At 37.8% G+C, this 20,825-nt stretch overlaps 1 protein-coding gene across 4 annotated transcripts in view; it reads left to right on the top strand.

Moving 5' to 3' along the window:
* The window catches only part of htra3a (HtrA serine peptidase 3a), an 88,554-nt gene that overhangs the window by 48,658 nt on the left and 19,071 nt on the right, over positions 1-20,825 (top strand). For 2 of the 4 annotated variants that reach the window (XM_039751613.1, XM_039751614.1), the window contains exon 9: positions 13,009-13,897. The exons of 1 other annotated variant lie outside the window; for it this stretch is intronic. In XM_039751613.1, the coding sequence (XP_039607547.1) occupies positions 13,009-13,177 (169 nt within the window). In that variant the 3' untranslated portion in view covers positions 13,178-13,897. Of the gene's footprint in view, positions 1-13,008; positions 13,898-20,825 lie in introns of those variants that run through there. One more of the 4 variants, XM_039751615.1, reaches the window with a different exon arrangement.

The following is a 20,825-nucleotide window of genomic DNA, read 5'->3' on the forward strand; positions in this document are numbered from 1 at the left end:
ACTTGCATAGTCCTTACAGACCACAGATAGTTCCAAGATTCTCACCCATGATATTGGATCTATGAGATTGCAGTGCTAGGTATCACACCCTCCCCAATAAAAATCAGATGTTTAAGTAAAAAAATCTGTATTTTATGGAATGACTTCATGTAATGAGCCCTATCCCAAGGCGTTCTGCAGTGCAGGAGCCTAGTATAGTTGTTTACAAATGGAGCACAGGCAGTGCTTCCAGTTGTACATTTCAGGGTTTCAATCTGCACCACTCATTAACATTTGATTGAAAGTCTTTTTTGCTGCGCCACATGGAAACTAGAAATCAGTCTTGATGTTATACTCATAAATACTGCAAACAGTAAGTGATAGCACAATATACACTACTCAATTACCTCAGGAAACTACAGAAACAGACAATATTATATCTTTACACTTTACACAATAAATTCCTTTTACTCAGGAATGGATCCCAAGTCTATGTTTCCCTCAGCTCACCCTCCCCAACCCCAGCTGCAGGCACTTCAAATGAAAGTGTGCCATTCAACTAAATGCCAATTTTTATTTGTATTTATATGACATCAAATATAATATTATAACTTCATTTTACTAGCTGAGTTGATAACATATGCTAGATAAATCAAACAGCAATAATTTACAAAAACACAAAGGCCTATACACACAGTGAATTCAATAATAAAACACAAATACAGTAAATCCTGAGTTAATGGACCCTACACTAAAATGAAAAAATAAGTCACTAGTTTACTCCAACTGAGACTGTCCTCCCTAAAGTCAAATGAACAATGTGGGGTTAGATTTTGTTTATGCTTACAAATTGTGCTGTTAACTTTCTTGAGGGCCCTAGAGCCGATTGCCCATATGGGTTTGCTTTCGATTACCCATCGCGGCAAATGATTCTTGTTTGAAATGATCTGTATTATTTTCCAGTTTGTGTTAACTGGGAAAGTTTGCTGTTTGAGTGAGTGTGCTCTTTCATTATATTGTTTGTCCGTTACCTGAACCAAGATGTGTCTATAGCAATTCCTGTATGCAGTGTGGATTAAGTTCTATCATCTTCAGTGCTGTGCAAGCATATTTTTGCAGTTTATTTTGTAATTTATTTGAAATTAAAACCATTACATATGAAGCAAAAATACTTTTAATAATTGTCCAGTAAAACAAAACCACCACTAATTGGGATGCATTAAACATTTTGTGCTGACTGAAGAAAAAACATTTGATTGAATGAATGGTTTTCATTCTAAGTGAAATGATGTTTGCCTGCAGATACAGAATGGGAAAATGTTTGGTTCTCTGGAATTTAAATGATGCCATCCTAATGTGCCAGTAGGGATATTTCCCAATATCTAAAGTCGTTGTAGGCTTTATTTTTTTTTAATTCAGCGCCAGACTCCAGTAATCATAATTCTAAAGCTTTTATAAGAACTGAGGTTAACAGCTAATGATTCAATTATGCACAGCATGCTCCTTCTTACTGTGCTTATGGTAGACACTACTAGAATGGAATTCTCAGGATAAATGTTGTTTTCCATATTATCACAATACCATATTAAAATCTATATAACATGTCAAACACTTTAATGTAGTTTGAATGTAATAGTAAAATCATTTTAAAAGAATATTTGTTGTTTGTACAAGTTCATAGTAATAGTCTGTTGTTCTGAATTGCAAATATGTAAAGGTCTGACTTTTTTGTTTTTCAAAAAGTTAGTTATTTGGTAACTCATGAAACATTACAGTTTGAAGATTTCATATGTTAATGAATATAATGGAAAGTGCAACGCTGTTAAATCATTTTGGAAACTGTTCCTCAATAAACATATTAATTCTCTGCAATCTTCAGTCAGAAATAAAGTAGAAGACTATGGTTTTCACATCAAAGTCAGTACTTTAGAAAGAAAGACAGAATAAGACATATTTTTGTTAGACTTCCAAAAGGACTTTAAAATAATTCAGCAGTCCAATTAATTTGGACTTGTCATGTATGCTAGTTGTTGGGTTTTTTTGCCCTTTATCTGCAATACTTTTGCTGGTCTTTTTCATTCCTTTGACATGTTTATTGTATGCCTTATTCCTTTTGTTCATTTAGTTTCAGTAGTTTTACTGATTAGGGATTAGTTAAACTAGGGACGTGCATATGCCAGCTGCACACATCAGGTGAAAGAAATAAGGTCTTGTGAGCATGACAAAAATACCCTTAAATGATTATCTTTTCTGTTTTTCATGTGGTTGTTTCTTTAAAACTGTTACTACTAAATTTTAAACTACAAGGGGACCAATCACCATTATAGTCACCCAAAGAGGGTAAGGTGATAGAATCAATTAAAAATTAATCTTATTTAAATACAAGAACAAAGAGAGACTAAATAATAAAAGGCTAGAAAAAAACGAAACAGGCACCTAAAACTTCTTGATACAAAAGAATGAGAACTGAACAAACCAAAAGTAAAAGGAAACAAGTCTGAACACATCTAAATAATATTACAGGGCAAAATACAGACCAGGTTCAATAATAAAGGAAAGATTAAAATACAGTGAAAAGAACATACAAAAGAAAGTTATATCTTCAGAATCCAAAATGGTAAGTAGAAGATGTGGCAGTGTGGTTCTGTTCTATCCGCCCACTTCAGCTTTGGGAGCCTCTTCAACCTAAAATGTCAATAGTCATGACTGGATGAGCCAGCAGATGAGGACAAACACATAAAAAGCAAGGGGATGGTGAAAAAGTGCTCTAGTGCTTTTATTTAAACATTCCAACAAAAACAAGTACTCAATAAGTGCAGTGCCAAAACGTTCAACAAATAATCCAATAAAATAGAGATGCTAGTGGAGGTTAAAATCAGTCAATCCATTAAAACGAAGTTAAAAACAATTGCAGGCAACATGAACCCTGTTGCCTTCCGTTAACTGACATTTCCTCAGCTTATCCAAAACGGACCTTGCAGCTAAGGAGATGCCTACCCGACAAACACAGCCTTCCATCATCCTGCAGTCAACAGGTCACGGTCCCTACTGTTTCCAAGGCTCAACAGCAGAGCCCCCAATCCGGACCCAGGCTTGTGTCCTTCCTGTCCATGGATACAGAAAGAGTCCCCATCCAAACTTCTGTCGCCCACTCCCACTGCCTTCTCAGACTTATTCGGTGAACAACACATCTCCAGGTCACTCCAGCTCTCTGAATCACTCAGCTGGATGATCTACCACCGCAACTCAGAGTGCCGGCCATATGCTTTCTCCATGGCTCACCACCTTATTGCTGTCTGTCTTCTCTCACACTTGAGCTCACTCATTCTCTCTCTTTTGCTCGCTCTGGCATCGGCTCTTGCTTGCCTCCTGCCTGTTTCACACTCCTTCCTTTAACCTCAAATCTCCCTTTCGTTCTTCTCCTTGTTTTTATTTTCTTTCTTATCCTTTGCTCCCCTTTGCTGGGGAGTGGTTGCAGGTGCGATCACTTAATTGAAGCCCCAGGCTGATAATGAGACAATCGGGCCACTTCCACATGTCAGCAAGGCAGCGCCATGGACCACATGCCACAGAAGAGTAAGTGAAATACCAAAACTCTAAAAATGGAGCAAACTAAACTAGAATTGCTTAAGAGTAAGCCGGCTGGGAATTTGTGGCAAAATTATTGTGAATAATGTGACCAGGGGCCTCATGTATAAACGGTGCGTACACACAAAAATGTTGCGTAAGAACTTGTCCACGTTCAAATCGCGATGTATAAAACCTACACTTGGTATAAAGTCACGCACTTTTCCACGGTACCTCATACCTTGTCATACGCAAGTTCTCCACTCGGTTTTGCAGACTGGCGGCACCCAGCGTCAAAGCAATGCTACTGTTCCTGTATGGTTACTCTTTATTTTCCTGACGCGGCTTTATAAATACACTGAAATTAACCACATATTGTTTATTAGTGTAATGCATCTGATTGTAATTAACTTATAACAATGTAATGGTCCAGGGAATAGCCATAGTATTCCAAATACCATTGTTACTCTCACTGCACCTTCTTCTTCTTCTTCTTCTTCTTCTTTCAGCTGCTCCCGTTAGGAGTTGCCACAGCGGATCATCTTTTTCCATATTACTCTCACTGCACCACTCGAGGTATTTATATCACTGTATCTGAGTGTGAATCACAGCAGCAGCTGATCGGAAAGAGAATTATCGGTATACGGAATTAAGCACACGCTGTCTCTGCCACGGCAAAACGTTTAAAAGCCTTTCCTGTACGGACCTCACGGTTCAGAAAGTTTCATCCCAAGAACTATAAACGCACTCAATCAATTGCTCTTTGTAGAACTGTTTGTACTTATAAGTACAATTACCTCACTGTAAACTACAGTTATAATATTGCACAACCTGAGCCACTTTATAAAGCGCGTATTTACATATGATGACGATATCATTTTTAAGATGAAATGCAGCAAAATATGTTTATCTATACTAATAAAAGGCAAAGCCCTCACTGACTGACTGACTGACTGACTGACTCACTCACTCACTCACTCACTGACACATCACTAATTCTCTGACTTCCCGTGTAGGTAGAAGGCTGAAATTTGGCAGGATAATTCCTTACAGCTTCCTTACCTTACTTGGGCAGGTTTCATTTCGAAATTCTACGCGTAATGGTCATAACTGGAAGCTATTTGTCTCCATATACTGTAATGGAGTTGAGCGCGGAAGCCGTGGGGGGCAAAGTTTCGTGTGACATCATCACGCCTCCCACGTAATCACGTGAACTGACTGTCAACGCAGTACGTAGAAAACCAGGAAGAGCTCCAAAAAGCGCTGAAGAAAACATGCATTATATAATTGAGAAGGCAGCGAAACAATAAGAAGCGAGCGAGTGACATATACAACCATATTCATGAGTGCTGCTACTTCGGAAACAAAGCACGGTGTAAACTTAAAGTTTAAATTAAGTTCATAGACACGCTGCCGCTGGCATTTGTCATGCCCACGGGTAATGCGGGATACAAGTTTAATGAGAGGACGCAGGATATAAACAAGAGTTTTGATCACTTTGTAACTAAGTTAAAATTGCAGGTGAAGGGCTGTGCTTATGCAAATTCCGAGAGACTGTGTTTGTGGGGGATTGACAGCTAAGGCAGGTGGGGGAGTCACGTCATCATCTCCCCTCCCATTTACCTCATTTCGCTCTGAGCTGAGCTCCGCAGCTAACGCAGTCTTACGGAAGTGACTTTGTGACACTGCTACCAAATACTCACAGAAAAATCCACAAGTTAATACACACGCTGTCTCTAGAGTTTCTTCACACTGAATCCTCCAGGCACTACTTACAAAAGGTTACATTGACAATCGTGTTACGTTATTTTTAAAATGTTTCCTTTTCTTAGCACAAGCACAGCTGAGAAGATTCGATGCATGTGCTCCATAATGCGTTAAAAAATAATGCATTTAATCACATTTTCAATTCCAAGCAAAGGGGAACTTCTGTCAATGCATGATTTCCTGGTACACCGATTACATTGATCAGCGCTTCCCGATTCATTTTACCCTCGCACCCCCTTGGTTTAAGAAGAAGTATGAAAAAATATGAGGTTAACACAGAAAAACAGATCACCAATTGAATCTTTATGAATAATCGATTCGCCATCAATAATTGTTTTGGTAAAGCCATACTCAGTGTAATCCTTCCATTTTATAAATTTTCCGCCACTAGCCATGATTAAATGAACGGTAAAAAAGTGAGAGCAAAGCAAGGATGACTTATTCAGGCAGGCATGCGACAGCTCAATAGCTCATATTTGGATATAAGTAGGTTCTATTTAGTCGCCAGAAATATATTTGGTAGGAATGGAAGTTGAATTTAGTCTTTAAATTTCTATGGTAAAGAAAAAGTTATGCAATGATGACTAAATTTAACTATATAAAGTCAAAACTTGTATATATAAAGTCATTTCTGAATATATAAAGTCAAAACTTGAATATATAAAGTAAGCGCTAGAATATATAAAGTCAAATCTTGAATATATAAAGTCAGCGTCGGAATATATAAAGTAAGCGCTGGAATATATAAAGTCAAAACTTCAATATATAATGTCAGCGTCGGAATATACAAAGTCAGCGCTGGAATATCCATCCATTTCCCAACCCGTTGAATCCGACCACAGGGTCACAGGGATCTGCTGGAGCCAATCCCAGCCAACACTGGGCGCAAGGCAGGAACCAATCCTGGGCAGGGCACATGCATCATTTTCAAAATATTAACCAGTGTTTTTTTAATTTATTTTTCTGAATACGTTTTTGTTAACTTAGTTCAGTTCAGAGTCGTTTCAATCAATATATTTTGACTTTATATATTCAGGAATGAGTTTATATACTCCGATGTTGACTTTATATAATCAGGAATGACTTTATATATTCTGACGCTGACTTTATATATTCAAGTTTTGACTTTATATATTCCAGCACTGACTTTATATATTCAAGTTTTGACTTTATATATTCGGGAATGACTTTATATGTTCAAGTTTTGACTTTATATATTCCGACGCCGACTTTATATATTCAGAAAATCAATGTATTTACCTGTTTGGCACCCCATAGTATATGTGTGTGTGTATATATGTACACATGTATGTATATATATATAAATATATATATATATATATATATATATATATATATATATATATATATATATATATATGTGCCAGCAACACTTATGACATGTTACGTTATTATTAAAATGTTTCCTATTCTTTTTACTTCTTCGCTGCCAAGCGCGGGTATTTTGCTATATTTATATATATATATAAATAGATATGACAACAACACTCATATCAATGACAAAACAATTACATTAACAATCATGTTACGTTATTTTTAAAATTTTTCCTTTTCTTTTTCATAACTTCTTTTACACACTACTTCTCCGCTGCGAAGCGTGGGTGTTCTGCTAGTTAAATTATACAGGTAAAACGCAGCAGCAAATTTCGACAAAAGTTAAACCCTTGTGTCATGAGCAGTGTCCACAACAGACGTGGCCATCCACCATGCATAAGATACTATATTGACATTGGCAGGCGAAGGAGCCACCGATTCTTTCTCTGCCTTTTTTTTCTCTGTACCCTAATAAGCTTTCATATGACACTCAGACGGTGGGCTACGACTCGCCTTTTCACTGCGACTTTGATATTTGAGCTTTCAAGTTTCTCCAACACGTTATGTCACTCGATCAACTTCCTTTTGTTGATTATACCACGGCTTAAGTAAACAAAGAGTATGTTTTTCCTTTGCCTCCACTTGGTATTCGCTGCAATTCTTATATTTTCCCCCATGCTTTTCCCATTGTCTTTTCACAGAAGGCTGAGCTTAAGGGCGATTTATATTGATTTGCATATTCAAAGAGACGTAATTCTGGGAGGAGTTGGGGCGGGACATAAAGGCGCGTGCACGAGCGTTACTTTTCACGCTGACTGGGATTTATGTAGCGGAAGTACGTGGAAGTTGGAGTATATACAGATTCCTGCATCTGGATTTTTCTGTGCATAAGCACATTTCGGCTTTTGTGCTTACGTCATGTTATAGTGCGAATTCTACGCATGGCGTTATGCATGAGGCCCCAGGAGTTTAAAAGAGTTAAACAGAGGGAGAAGAAGTTCAGAGTCAAGGACAGGCTGAGAGCAAAACTAGTAAAGCTAACAATGTCAGCAAACTAAGCAGCTTTTTGAGACAAAGAAAGAATTATAGTTGAAACTCTGATAAGAATTCAGCAGCCAGACTAACCAAGAAAAAAATCACTGACTAAGTGAAGTCCAAAGAACATAGCAAAGATTTGTTTTGAAAGACCAAAAACTAGGATAATCAGGGGCTACGCTGTCATCTTTACATATGCTGGCAATGATGATATTACATGTCATAAAGTCAGGGTCACATGATCAAAAATGGTGAATAAAGCCACCACAAAGATGGCTGCTGAAATTAAATATCACCTCCTCAAAATGGGGGCAGCATGACAGCCCTGTTGCTAAAATAAAAATAAGGAAACACAAAATAAACCTCAAAATAAGTTTCACACCTTAATTCTTTGCATTTATATACCGCTTTTCTCACTACTCAAACCTTGGAAACTTGGGGCTGGTCTCTCGAGTCCAAGTTTGTCCAGCTTCAGATCATGACAACAAAATGTTGATGTATACCACAAACTGTAGAAAGCTGTAGTATTATACTGTTTATTGGTACTTCTGTCTACTTTCATCTCATTAAATCAGTCATACACACAGTGCTCTCCAACCTCTATGTGTGGAAATGTTGCTACAATGTTTGGATACACCAAGTACCGCTTAATGCCTTCTTATCAATATTTATTTCAATGGAGCAATCTTAACAAAGGTTTTCCTGAACACATCCATATTGGCTTTCCGCACATTTTAGTGCAGTCAACCCGGGTGTAACGTCATTCCTAGCTCCTCCGAGATAAATAGGACACAGCATTAGAAACCTGAAAGGATGAACAAAATGGAGTATGGGGCCTAGCTCAAACTACATTCTGACAGCATTAGAGCTTGGCATGGCTTTTAACACTGTGTGCTCATTTCTTTCTCTACCTCACAATGCTGATCATTATGACAAGTCAGATTTGTACTGGTCAGTTTTTATTTTTACTTGCATCCTGGTAAGCTTTTGCAAAAATATTGCTCCTTTGTTTGCTCAATTTTGTTGTTATTAAGATATAGCTAAAATTTGAATTGGTACGTGTCATTTGGTGTGCACTCAGATTGTAATCATTATAAAATTGGTTTAAAAGACAGTAAAGCTGAAAGTGTGATCAAACAGCATGTCAACAAATTCCCAGCCCTGGGTGGAACAGTGGAAGGTTATGATACAAATATTTTAATCTTGTTTACTGACACATCTTCTTCCTAATTAGAGGGAATGAGATATAATTTGTGGCCTTTGAAAGGCTAGAAATACCTAAAATAGAGCTGTCAGTGGAAAAATATTTTTTCATGTTTCCTTTTAGCTGCCTGGGGAAGGCAGATGTTTTTATTTAGAAAAATGAATGAAAGGTTTATATGCATGAGTGCCTGTGTTTCCTCATGTCCTTGCTGGCCTCCACCCTGGAATGAGAGTCCATTACATGGAAATATTCATATGTTCTTTTTTGTACTAAAGGTGTGCCTTTTTTCTTTAATGATGAATATTCCTTGACTCAAATTGACATTAGTGAATTGTTTATTCTAAGAGTTTCACACCTCTAAAACAAATCTGGCAGGTCTCCTAATCTGCCTATTTCCTTTTAGGATTTTTATGGAATAAAATAGACTCTCATTTTGGGGCACACACTGAGAAATAAAAACTTATCAGCTAAGCAATGCCACCACATATAACAACATATACTGTATTTGCTCTTCTGGTTAAATGCAAATCTGCATTTTGTCATCATGGTATTTGTACTATGGTCAATAACAATAAAGGTAAATCTGATCTAACCTGATCTAATATTTTTGTGATTTGTTTGTGTAACTATTAAGACACATTGAAAAAAAATGAAAATAAATAAATAAAACCTAGTATTCTGTGCATTGTTGTGTGTGAGGTTCCACATACATCATTTTAATTAAAGTTACTGAGGTAAATTGTTAAGTGCAGTGCAGTTTCACATATAGATCATCTGAAGTTAAATATTTAATTTAACACCATATTTCCAAAACCTAGTTCACACGGCTGTTTTACAAATCAATAAATAAATGTTAGATTCACTCCCTCCCACTTTAAATACAGTGATAATATCCTGTGCATGGTCTCTGTGTGGAGCTTTCATGTTCTTTCTGGGATTTATGTGAGTTTTTCCTCATACCTCCAAACGATGTACATATTAGACTAGCAGATGACAATAAAGTGGTCCTTTTGTGAATACATGAGTGATGAGCCCTGCAATGGACTACCACTCCATCCAGCACTGGTCCTTCTCTTGGATACGCTTTGACCTGTGACCCTGAATTCGATTAAGTGGACCTGAAACTGTTATTTTGTTATTACATATGGACAAAAGACATAAGGACAGATTATTTAGTATCATTTCAAAAATAGCTAAACAGAGACAGAGTAAAATACTAATCGGTAAATAATATCCATTTTGAAATGATCATGCATCCCAGAGGTTTTCAAGATAAGAAACCATATTGTTTATGGTGCCCAGTACTGTTTGGCTTTAAATGGTTTACACCAACAATGTTTCATACTTTTAAACCACATGCTACAAAAATCTTTTATTTAAATATTTATATTCTACTTTGTTATCTTGTGTTGCCTTGTGTTGTATGCTTCATAAACAAGACTTGCAATGATGCTATGAAAAGCACTGCATTCAATGTGCTCATTTAAAACTAATTTCAAAGGTAGAAAATAAATATTAGAAGATTGACAGATCCTGATGGCATGCATTGTGTCTTTCTAGAGCTTGTCAGTTTATGATCATGATGACCAGCACCTCAATGCAGTAAATATATGTATGGTTACATTTCTGGTAGTAACTGGCCGACATACAGTGCAACACCAGCCCACAGTCAGTATCATTTAGCAGACATGGATGTTGATGGAGTGAAAACTGCATAAGTCTGGACTCAGCTCTAGAAGAAGAATTAAACAAAGCAGTGCAATGAGCTTTTCAGGCAGGATGAATTCTGAAGGTAATTTTAGGGTACATAAAGTAAGTAAAAAAAAAACAGAAACTACCAGCTAGTCCAGTAGCAAGTCCTTTGTGAGTTTTCAAGGTTGACACAGGAGTCGGCTTCTTTTTTCCAAATGCGTCTTAGTAGTGGTGTCGGTATTAATATTGTCATGTTATAGAATTCAGTCAGTCTTATTTACTTACAAACGAACATGCTGGAGTGTTAAAGAATCCATTTGTGCTGCCTTTTAACTGCCAACCCTAGAATGTGGGATTTATCCTTACTAGGCTTTACACCATACTCTTAGGTGTTGCTTGCTATACATGCTTCATGATACAGTGAAAGATTCTATGGAAAAAAAGCTTTACTTTAAGAGAAAATATACAAAAATCAAAGATAAACTTTAAAACAATAAAATACAAATAAATACAATTCAAATGTTTAATATGAAACCTTTCCAGCATGCTTGTCTAAACATCATTCTTCATTTGAAACTCCTTCCTGAGATCTAAAAGGAGCGAAGCAAACTTGCAAGAATTTTAACAGGCATCGGTTGTGACTTACACCTTAAATAGATTCCAGAAATTAACAAACTTTACAAAATGGTAGAATATAAACAATGTGATATGACTGTGCATCGACCTATCATGTGCATTTGGGGGAGGAGGTAAAAACTGTAGGCTACAACAGGCAGATAATATTCCATCAATGATAATCAAAATAATAATCCTCAAACTGGTGCAGAATAGGAGACACAGACATGGCAAAGTCAAATTAAACAGGACTGCAACTGTAGACTTTAAATTGACTGCTAAAGATGGATTTCATTCAAAATATTATATAAGCATCTCTTAAATGGGCGGCTTACATTAAAACTAGCATTAAAACTTTGCAAATCCTGTCCTCTATTTTTCAAAAACTGACATTGTGAATTCATTGGATAATAACATTACCCTGTTGTTGCTAATGTATGTAAATAATGCAAAAAGGAATCAAGGATAAATGTAAGAAATAATAATTATACTTCAGTGATATTCCATTTATGGGTCTGCAAAGTTAAAAAAAAAAAACAAAAAGAAATTATAATGCTGCTATATTTATTATTGTTAGCCACCTTGACAGCTGATGGAATAAATACTGAGCTACCCTTCAAAACTATTATGTGTATTACCTTATTCGTTTGATATGGTTTTTTTTTACTTGTGACACAGATTCGATACTTTTTTACAGAAATGTGAAACAGAAAAAGCAGTTACTACATGTCTTCCAAAATGTCACACCACAAACAATTAACTTTCTGAGAGACATATTCAGCAATAATAATTCCATTGAAAGCAACTTTGAGCACTGTCCATCGTGTGCTGACCAGTTTACAGACATCCTGGGCTGTTAAAGCAAAAAAAAGCCTTTATGTAGCTACAATTTATGTTTATAAGGTTGCCTTTGTATCACACATTATTCTTTATTAATGTTGCAGATGTATCTTGAAAATGACCACCATTACCATGGGTTGGCATGCACTTTTTGATATTCTCAGATGCTTGCAATGGTGCTGCGAACTGCGTTATATCAAATCTGAAACTTTTCCTCACCATTTTTAAAGGGATTATATACTGTAACTAAGGCACTGAATGTGTGTGTAATTCTTCAGGTTCATACCTAACTTTTTTGTATTGCTATTTCCTACCATTAAAAAAGAGGTTACAGGACAAAGCTGCCCTGACTAAAGTGCTGCCTGAGGTGACTGCCTTGTCACCTCACCCCATGCACTGGCCCTGCTTACGTGTTTGACTAACTTGTAACATGCCACCTCTCCAGCCCCATAACAGACAAGAACTTGGCAAAGCAGCAAAACTAAAGCAATGACAATTTACATGTTCAGTATTCCAGCAAGAACAGTAGAAATTTATGAATAGCGGACTTCATTTTTCATTTTTACCTAGAGAAACCGGTAGAATGTCATATAAAATATATCAGCTGAAATTAAGGAAACTGTTACCATTGTGACCTTATTGACTCAGCTGTGTCACTCACCGTCATTTAGTGAACTGCTCACTGCTAAGCTTTAGTCAGGTTTCTCCCTGTATTGTTTCCTTTTTTAGTGCTAAGTTATTGTAATAATTATTATTTTATACTGCAGTGGGCTGGCGCCCTGCCTGGGGTTTGTTTCCTGCCTTGCGCCCTGTTTTGGCTGGGATTGGCTCCAGCAGACCCACAAGACCCTGTAGTTAGGATATAGCGGGTTGGATAATGGATGGATGGATGGATTGTATTTTATATTACATGCCTTTTATCTGCTGTGTTTTTAATAACTAACCTTTTTTTTAATATATATGCACCCCTACAGAGGTGGAATTCAAAATGGAGATATTGTTGTGAAACTGAATGGCCGGTCAATATCAACAACCACAGAGCTACAGGATGCTGTGATGAATGAATCACCATTGCTACTTGAAATTCGACGAGGCAATGACGATTTGCTTTTCAACATTGAACCAGACATCATCATGCAGTGAACGTGAATCATGGCTGCACTGAACTCTGGGACTGATGGATGCAGCAAATAGTTGAGGCCTATGGAGTGAAATTCGTGGCTTTTTTTCAGCCATCCACCCTTATACTTGATGTACTGCTCCCCAGTTACTGCAACAATGGCAATCCAAATATCGCAGTGCCTATAATGAACCAATAATAGTGAACCTAGATACCAGTATACTGTATGTTACTTACAAACACATTTTTTTTTGTTTTCTTTTTCAATTTAATCATTTAGTAATTTCATGAATACTTTTTTTTTGCAACACTATATCCAGCATTTGCAACTGAAGTGGCAGCATAGTTGGACACTTTACAGAAGATGCCCAAATGTATAAATCCACAATGACACATTAAGGTAACTGTACATTGAAAAATATAAACGACGTTGGTTCAGGGAACCTGAATTTTATATAATGTATGAACACAGAGTCATGTCTACAACTTATGACAAGGCTGCAGGCCAGATGTATGTCACTGAAATGATAATTCCAGAATAATTCTTATAGAATTGACATCGAAGTAGCATAAAAAGGAGATCAGTATACACCATTCTGGAGTGGTTACAGTTTCTTCAGCTGTTTTCATAACACAGCTGGCACAGCAAGCTTTTGTTTACAGTATCATTAAAGCACTAATAACCCCTTCACTGTGGGTTTGTTTGTTTATTCCTTTCAAATAAAGGATTACATCTTCAGAAACACTGCTTGTTTTTCCTTAAAAAAGCTACAGTATCATTATAAACCCCAAAAGAATGTCTGTTAAGTTAACTGGGAATTTCAAATTGGTGCAGCCAATTTTGAATTTGTGTATGAGATGGTAGTGTCGGGCTAACATATCTGCAAGGATAGTTTTTGAGGTGAAACTAGGAGAAAAGGGCTCAGTCAAAGCCAAAAAGGGGATCACAACTGAACGATCTATCACACTATGACCAACATCGAAATGAAGTGACAAAATTGTAGTAAAAACGTGGGCACAAGTCAGTGTAAAAGAAGATTCTTCGAAAAAGGTTTGTTTTAGTAAAAGACCAATCGTCAAAAAGGTATTTGCAAACTTGGATGAGGAAGTGTCCCAAATGGTGAACTTTAAACTGTTGCCGTTATGGTTCATGACCTCTTAGGACACTCCCTAACAACACAGTTATGGCCCAAATGGTGGTGAAAATGACACAAAAGGAGGTTTTCCTTAAAAAAAACCAAACAAATGAGACACTTGAATTGTTGAGCCCACAATGAGTATAAAATTCTGTAAGTTGATGAAAAAAATGAGTAAGAAAAATTCAGTTATGAGCCAGTTCATAACGGGAAGGTTCTTACTTTATGTCCAATACTGCTTGTTCCAAAAATTGGGTTCAGTAAACATAGGCCTGGTTGTGGCGAAGATACATTTTATTGTATACAGGAAATTCAGCTATCTTGTGCATGGCTAATGAACAATCACTATAAGTGTGCTGACTCCACTATTCATGCAGTCATAAAGATATACGTATTTACTGGAAAAAAGTAAAGAAGTTCAGTCAAATAAAATTTATGAAAATTTGGACAAAACTCTACAAAGTCTTTGTACTTCTCATAGAGATCTTTCTGTCCTGCAATGGCTCCAATGGACAGTCTTCATTCAAAAGATCTGAGGGAGCCTTGCCTTATGAACAGCTTGACTTGACAGTGACAATGCCAAGGACTGCGAGAACTGAGCTTAAAAAGACTGAGATTGTTTAAATAGGCCCACTACATCTTGTAACATCATATAACTTTTATGGATGGGAAACCTACTGAAACAGTAAATGATAGTGAAATATTTGTGTCATTAGATAGAAAATACTTAGATAGAAATTAAAAGAGTTAAATATTCTAAGAAAAAATACATATTTCTCATTGCCACCATCTTATAAAGTGTACATCAAAATAAAAACACAAAAAATTGCCCTTAAACTTCTCCATGCACTCACTATAACTAGGCTGTTAACCGAAGAGCTTTAACTTGCTGTTTGACCTCAGGTAAGACACTTAACATCCCCAAACTCCAATATTACCAAAAAATTCTGTGACCACAGTAGTAGAACTGAAAAACAGACCAAGATGATTACACCTTTGAGTGTACAAATTACTCGCATAACAGCTATTCATTAGGTTAATGGTGTAGTAGGTATGATCTCCTTGAAAGTAGGCTCTGGTACAGGAGTTAAGTTGATTTACTTGTTGATTTTCCCACGAATATATAAAGTGTGCGTCTCCCTATATATGTTTTTAGAAAACTATTCTGAAGCAGTGCACAATGAGCTATTTTATCTTAAAATAACTCATAAAACTTTTTTTGTGATGAACATTTCATCCATTTTTTAATTATCATTTTTGTAAGTAATGATTATATCTGTTAGCCTTGCCCAAGTTAAACGTTCTGACCAGGACAGGAAAGATAAACAAGTGGAATGCTAAAAACAAAGACTGGTCCTATTTTAACACCAAACTACAAATTTAAACCCAAGAATCATAGTAAGACAAATCAAAGCAAAAGTCAAGAACTGAGAAATCGTAATAGCACAACTAATGCAGAAACTAAAATGCTTTTTTCATTGATATCTGCAGTCTCAGATAATGATACATCTGATGTGCCAGTTCTGCGTCACATTGATGATGTCAACCATGTAATTTCTGTATACTGTTGCAACTGTCATTGTGTTGGGACGATGGCAACACAAAAAGGTGACAAAAATGCCACAAAATAAATTTCTAATAACATAATTTATATGACAAAATACATGTAAAAATAAGATTCAGTACCAGCAGTCATTATTAATTAAAAAGGCTTAACAAAGTGCACAAAAATAAGCCAAACTATACAAACATAGCACTCTTATAGTGCCACATGACTGCACTCACACCCTGATTTGACTACCATTTGGGGTTGTTTTCTAAAGTGTTTTCCTCCATGTTCATTTGGACTTCAACTCTTCTACATTTTATCCACCATTCTGTCAGCATAAACGTTTTACTTCCAGAATCAGTTAAAACATTAAAAAAATACCTGAAAGAGAAAGTGCATCTCAGAATAACTAAAATTGTCAGTACAATCCATCTTAATAAAAGGATAAGGTGTGTGTGTGCATGAGTGCGTGTATGTGTGTGTGTGTGTGTTTCTGTCCGGTTACCATGTCTGTCTCATTGCAAAAGATGGTGCATTTTTAGTAATAAAATGCATTGCAGTTGTCATTTCGATAGATAGCACATCACAAACATTAATACTGCCTTTACAAATACCATACCAACTGGTATATAACAGAAACACATGCACTGCAATGACCACTGCAAATGTTAACGCTGATGTCTATGATGATTATTTAGATTTAGTTGGGTAGCATAGCTAGTATGTATTATAAATCAACAGTATAATTTAAATATTACAAAGGAAATTCTCTGGATTTAAGTGTTTAAGTGTCAGGTGCCTTTGGATTTCAGGCTGCTGGAAATGAGAAACAGATGAACTAATATGTATCGTCAACTCTACTTCTGAGAATTTGAAACGGACCACTGACTACTTAGATGATGCACAAATTCCAGGAATCTGAAGTAGCCTGCTGACTCAATCACTGCTGGTCAGGATTGAATGACCTTCTCCTTTATATGTAGACGCTCAATGCCATGTTATTACAGGAGGTAAGCAAAGAGGATGAAGAGAGAATCTCCAATATAGACAGGACTTCTTTTGTCATTTTTTATAGCTGAGTATGATCATTCATTATGAGGCCTTATTTAATTCATCTGTTTTCTTTTGTCATTATTTAAACTGACACATAACTTAAGCCTATTCTTGTGCATCCAGTTTTGAGTCTCTAACAGTGGCAGCTGGTGAAAAAAATTTGGGCGGGGCAGAGTTTTTGAGGGGAAGTGTAGTAGCGCATGTCTATTATATAGTGCCTTTCACATCTATTTATTATATAGTGCCTTTTATATCTATCCATCCATCTATCTATCTGGTCATTCCACATGCTCTCATGTTCCTAATCATAGTGTCAATGCAAGTCTTGGCCTGTCCAGTACCAGACCCATAGGACAAATCCAGGCTAAAATGTATTATACCCTTTCCATCATACTACCCAACCTGATGCCACCTTTCCCATTTTACTGTGCTCAAAAACTTTACTCTGTGACATCCACAGTCCCCTTATTCTTCCCATAACTTGCCCTGTAAATGTGGAAAGGAACAGGTGCTCTTGCCACCCAGATTTTATACTATACCTGTTTCTAAATTGCCCGATCTTCTGGCAACTTGCCCAGTTCCCTGTTCTGCCAAAACCCACACCATAATGTCTGCACCTTCCACCTCTGTAATCTTCCAATAACATGGACTTCCGTCTGTCCTATAACACATCCATAGTATATGTCCAATCTAAATCTCATTCTGCCTCTGCTAACAGAGTAACCATTCCTTGGCCATTCCCACTGTATTCCATAAGTCTAATAATCACTAGTCCTCTGATTTTGCTCAAGTCTTGCATCCAAGTTTATCATTTACCACATCCATAAAATCATTCCTACCCTAATTTTATTCTATATTTGCTGCCAGTCTGCCCAGTCCTAAGCAAATTTGCCCAGCTTACCTCAGGTCAGGTCAGGTTGGGAAGCGCGTTGCCACACCCACCACATGACAAAACAGCTTGGGATCTCAGATGACAAATCCCTAAACCCCCCAGGTAGTCACGCAGCCCAGTCCCAACCACTGGAAATAACCATCTATCTGCCACAGCCAAGTGTTACATGGGCATCCCCTTGGCCTGGTCCAGCAGTTTGGGTCCTTAATAATGAGGATCCTGTGAGTCGGATCATCGTCTGGGAATTGTGCCACATGGCTACTGTATAATGTTATAACTAACACTCCCTCACAATGCTGGTAAAGTGCCTCATTTGGGACTCTGTGAGCAACCTTTCATTCGACACAAAGTCAAATCTATGGTACCCAAGGATTCTCCAAAGACACACAGTACTAATGAAGTCCAGTCTTTGTCTCAGGTCACTCACCCATGTCTCACAACCATATAGCAAAACAGGAAGCAGTAGGACTCTAAAGACTTGGACATTTGTTCTTTTGCACAGATATCAAGAGCACCACACACTCCTTTCCAGCAACCTTATGACCGCCCATGCTTTCCCAATCTGTCTACTGACTTCGTAGGATGAGTCACCGGAGACTTGGATGTCACTGACGTAGTAAGTAAACTTCTTGACAAGGTTGACACCCTCTCTGCAAATAGACAGACTGCTCATGGCTATGACCAAGAGGTCATTAAAGGCCTTGATTTTTATCCAGGAAATTTGAAAACCCAGACACTCAGACTCCTCACTCAGTCTCTCAAGAGTCCCGATCAGAGCCTCCATTGTCTCCACTAAGATCACAGCATTGTCAACAAAGTCAAAATCAGTGAATCTTTCTACACCAAAAATGCCCCGCAAGCCTCTGGAATCTCATGACCTTGCCTAGCACCCAGTCCATGAAAGCACTGAACAGGGTAGCAGCAAGAACACACACCTGACAAGCCTCAGAATCAACTGGGAAGATTGCAGAATTTCTGCCTCCACAATGCACAGCATTCACACTGCCAATGTACAGACCAGTCATGACACCCAGCAGCTTCGGGGGGATCATGTGAAGTCTCAGGATTTCCCATAGGGTAGCTTGATAGACTGAGCCCAACACTTTACTAAAATCAACAAAGGCTGCAAAGAAACTCTGCCAATATTCATGTTTGTGTTCAATGAGAGCCCTCAGTGCCAGGATGTGGCCGGTGGTAAACTTCTTAGGCATAAAACCACACTGATCTCTTCACTGGTAGGTGAGCAAGTGATTACGAATCCTATTGAATATGATCTTACCTGGCGCTGAGAGCAGCATTATCCCTCTACAAGTACCGCGATCCAGATGATCACCCTTCCTTTTCCAAATAGGGACGATGAGTCCTGTTTTCCATTCAGTTGTGATGACACACATTTCTCAAATTGAAGCAAAGACTACTTGCAATGCCAAGAAGATAGCCTTACCACCAGCCTGGAGAAGTTCACCCCAGATATCACATATCCCTGCAGCCTTCCCTACCCTCAGCTGGCTCAACACCTGTGCAATCTGATTGAGATTGGTGGGTTATGCCTAATTGGAGGATGAGCCTCAGGAACCGTGGACCCAGAGATGTGCAGTATCCTAGCCAGAGGTTCAGCTTTAAACAACTGCTTAAAGTAGCCAGCCCAGTGGGTCACAACTGCAGCATCATTCATATTTGTGTAGTGCTTCAATTCCTCTATAAGCAAGAAGTATGTTGTTAGACTAAAGATGGTGTGTCACTTGTTCACACATTTCTGTAACAAACGCCTCCTTATCTGCCCTCAGAGCTCTCACAGCCATCCTTTTCAGTTTCTGGTACATACTGGACTTGCCATTAAGCTGTGTGTTGTGACTCCCCTCGATGATATCCAGTTGGCCCTGCGAGATGAAATTCCTCCTTCTGGGAACACCAGCAGTACCAATACAACCCTTTGTAACCTTTGGGGTCTTGTCATGGAAGATTTCCTACATCATAATACAGTTGCATCCAAGTCTGCAAGTTTCTTGCACAAACTGTGTGCAAACTCATTGGAAACACCCTGATCTTGGAGTCTGGCCAAGTGCAGCTTCATTCTCTGAGTAGGTGCTAGCCTACTGGACCTAAACTGGATCTTCTGAGTAGCAACAACAAGTCTGTGGTAAGAATTCACAAATTGGGCACTTCTGTAGACCCTGCAGTTCTGTAGGAGCCAGCATCTGCACACAAGGATGTGACTGATCTCCTTTACCATACCACCAGTAATAGAGTACCAAGTCAAATGATGCGATTCAGGGCACTGGAACCAGGATCCAGCCACTCACAGCACCTGAAATTTTGCAAAGTCAAGGAACATGGAGCTACATTCACCATAGTCACCAGACCCATGGGGACTGGCACAATCCTCGTAACCAGTCCTATAAGTGCCAGTGGTCACATTGAACTCACCCATGATGACCACAAAAGTGTCACCACACAGGCACCCATCAACCACAGACTGAAGTTGCCAATAGAAGCCTCCCTCACCGAGACATCACTCGCTGCGGTCAAAGCTTATACTGAGAAAACAGACAAGACACCCAGTGCCTTAATCTGAGTCTCATAATGCGCTAGGTAAATTGAGGGACATTGGAAATCATTGCAAGGAGCCGATCTGCCACAGCAACAGCTGGCTTACCTTACCTGGGAACAAATTTACAAAATAAGATCCATAGACCCCTACAGTTGTGCTTGAGAGTTTGTGAACCCTTTAGAATTTTCTATATTTCTGCATAAATATGACCTAAAACATCATCAGATTTTCACTCAAGTCCTAAAAGTAGATAAAGAGAAACCAGTTAAACAAATGAGACAAAAATATTATACTTGGTCATTTATTTATTAAGGAAAATGATCAAATATTACATATTTGTGAGTGGCAAAAGTATGTGAACCTCTAGGATTAGCAGTTAGTTTGAAGGTGAAATTAGAGTCAGGTGTTTTCAATCAATGGGATGACAATTAGGTGTGAGTGGGCACCCTGTGTTATTTAAAGAACAGGGATCTATCAAAGTCTGCTCTTC

The sequence above is a fragment of the Polypterus senegalus genome, chromosome 4 (assembly GCF_016835505.1).
Source record: "Polypterus senegalus isolate Bchr_013 chromosome 4, ASM1683550v1, whole genome shotgun sequence".
Classification (NCBI taxonomy): Eukaryota; Metazoa; Chordata; class Cladistia; order Polypteriformes; family Polypteridae; genus Polypterus; species Polypterus senegalus.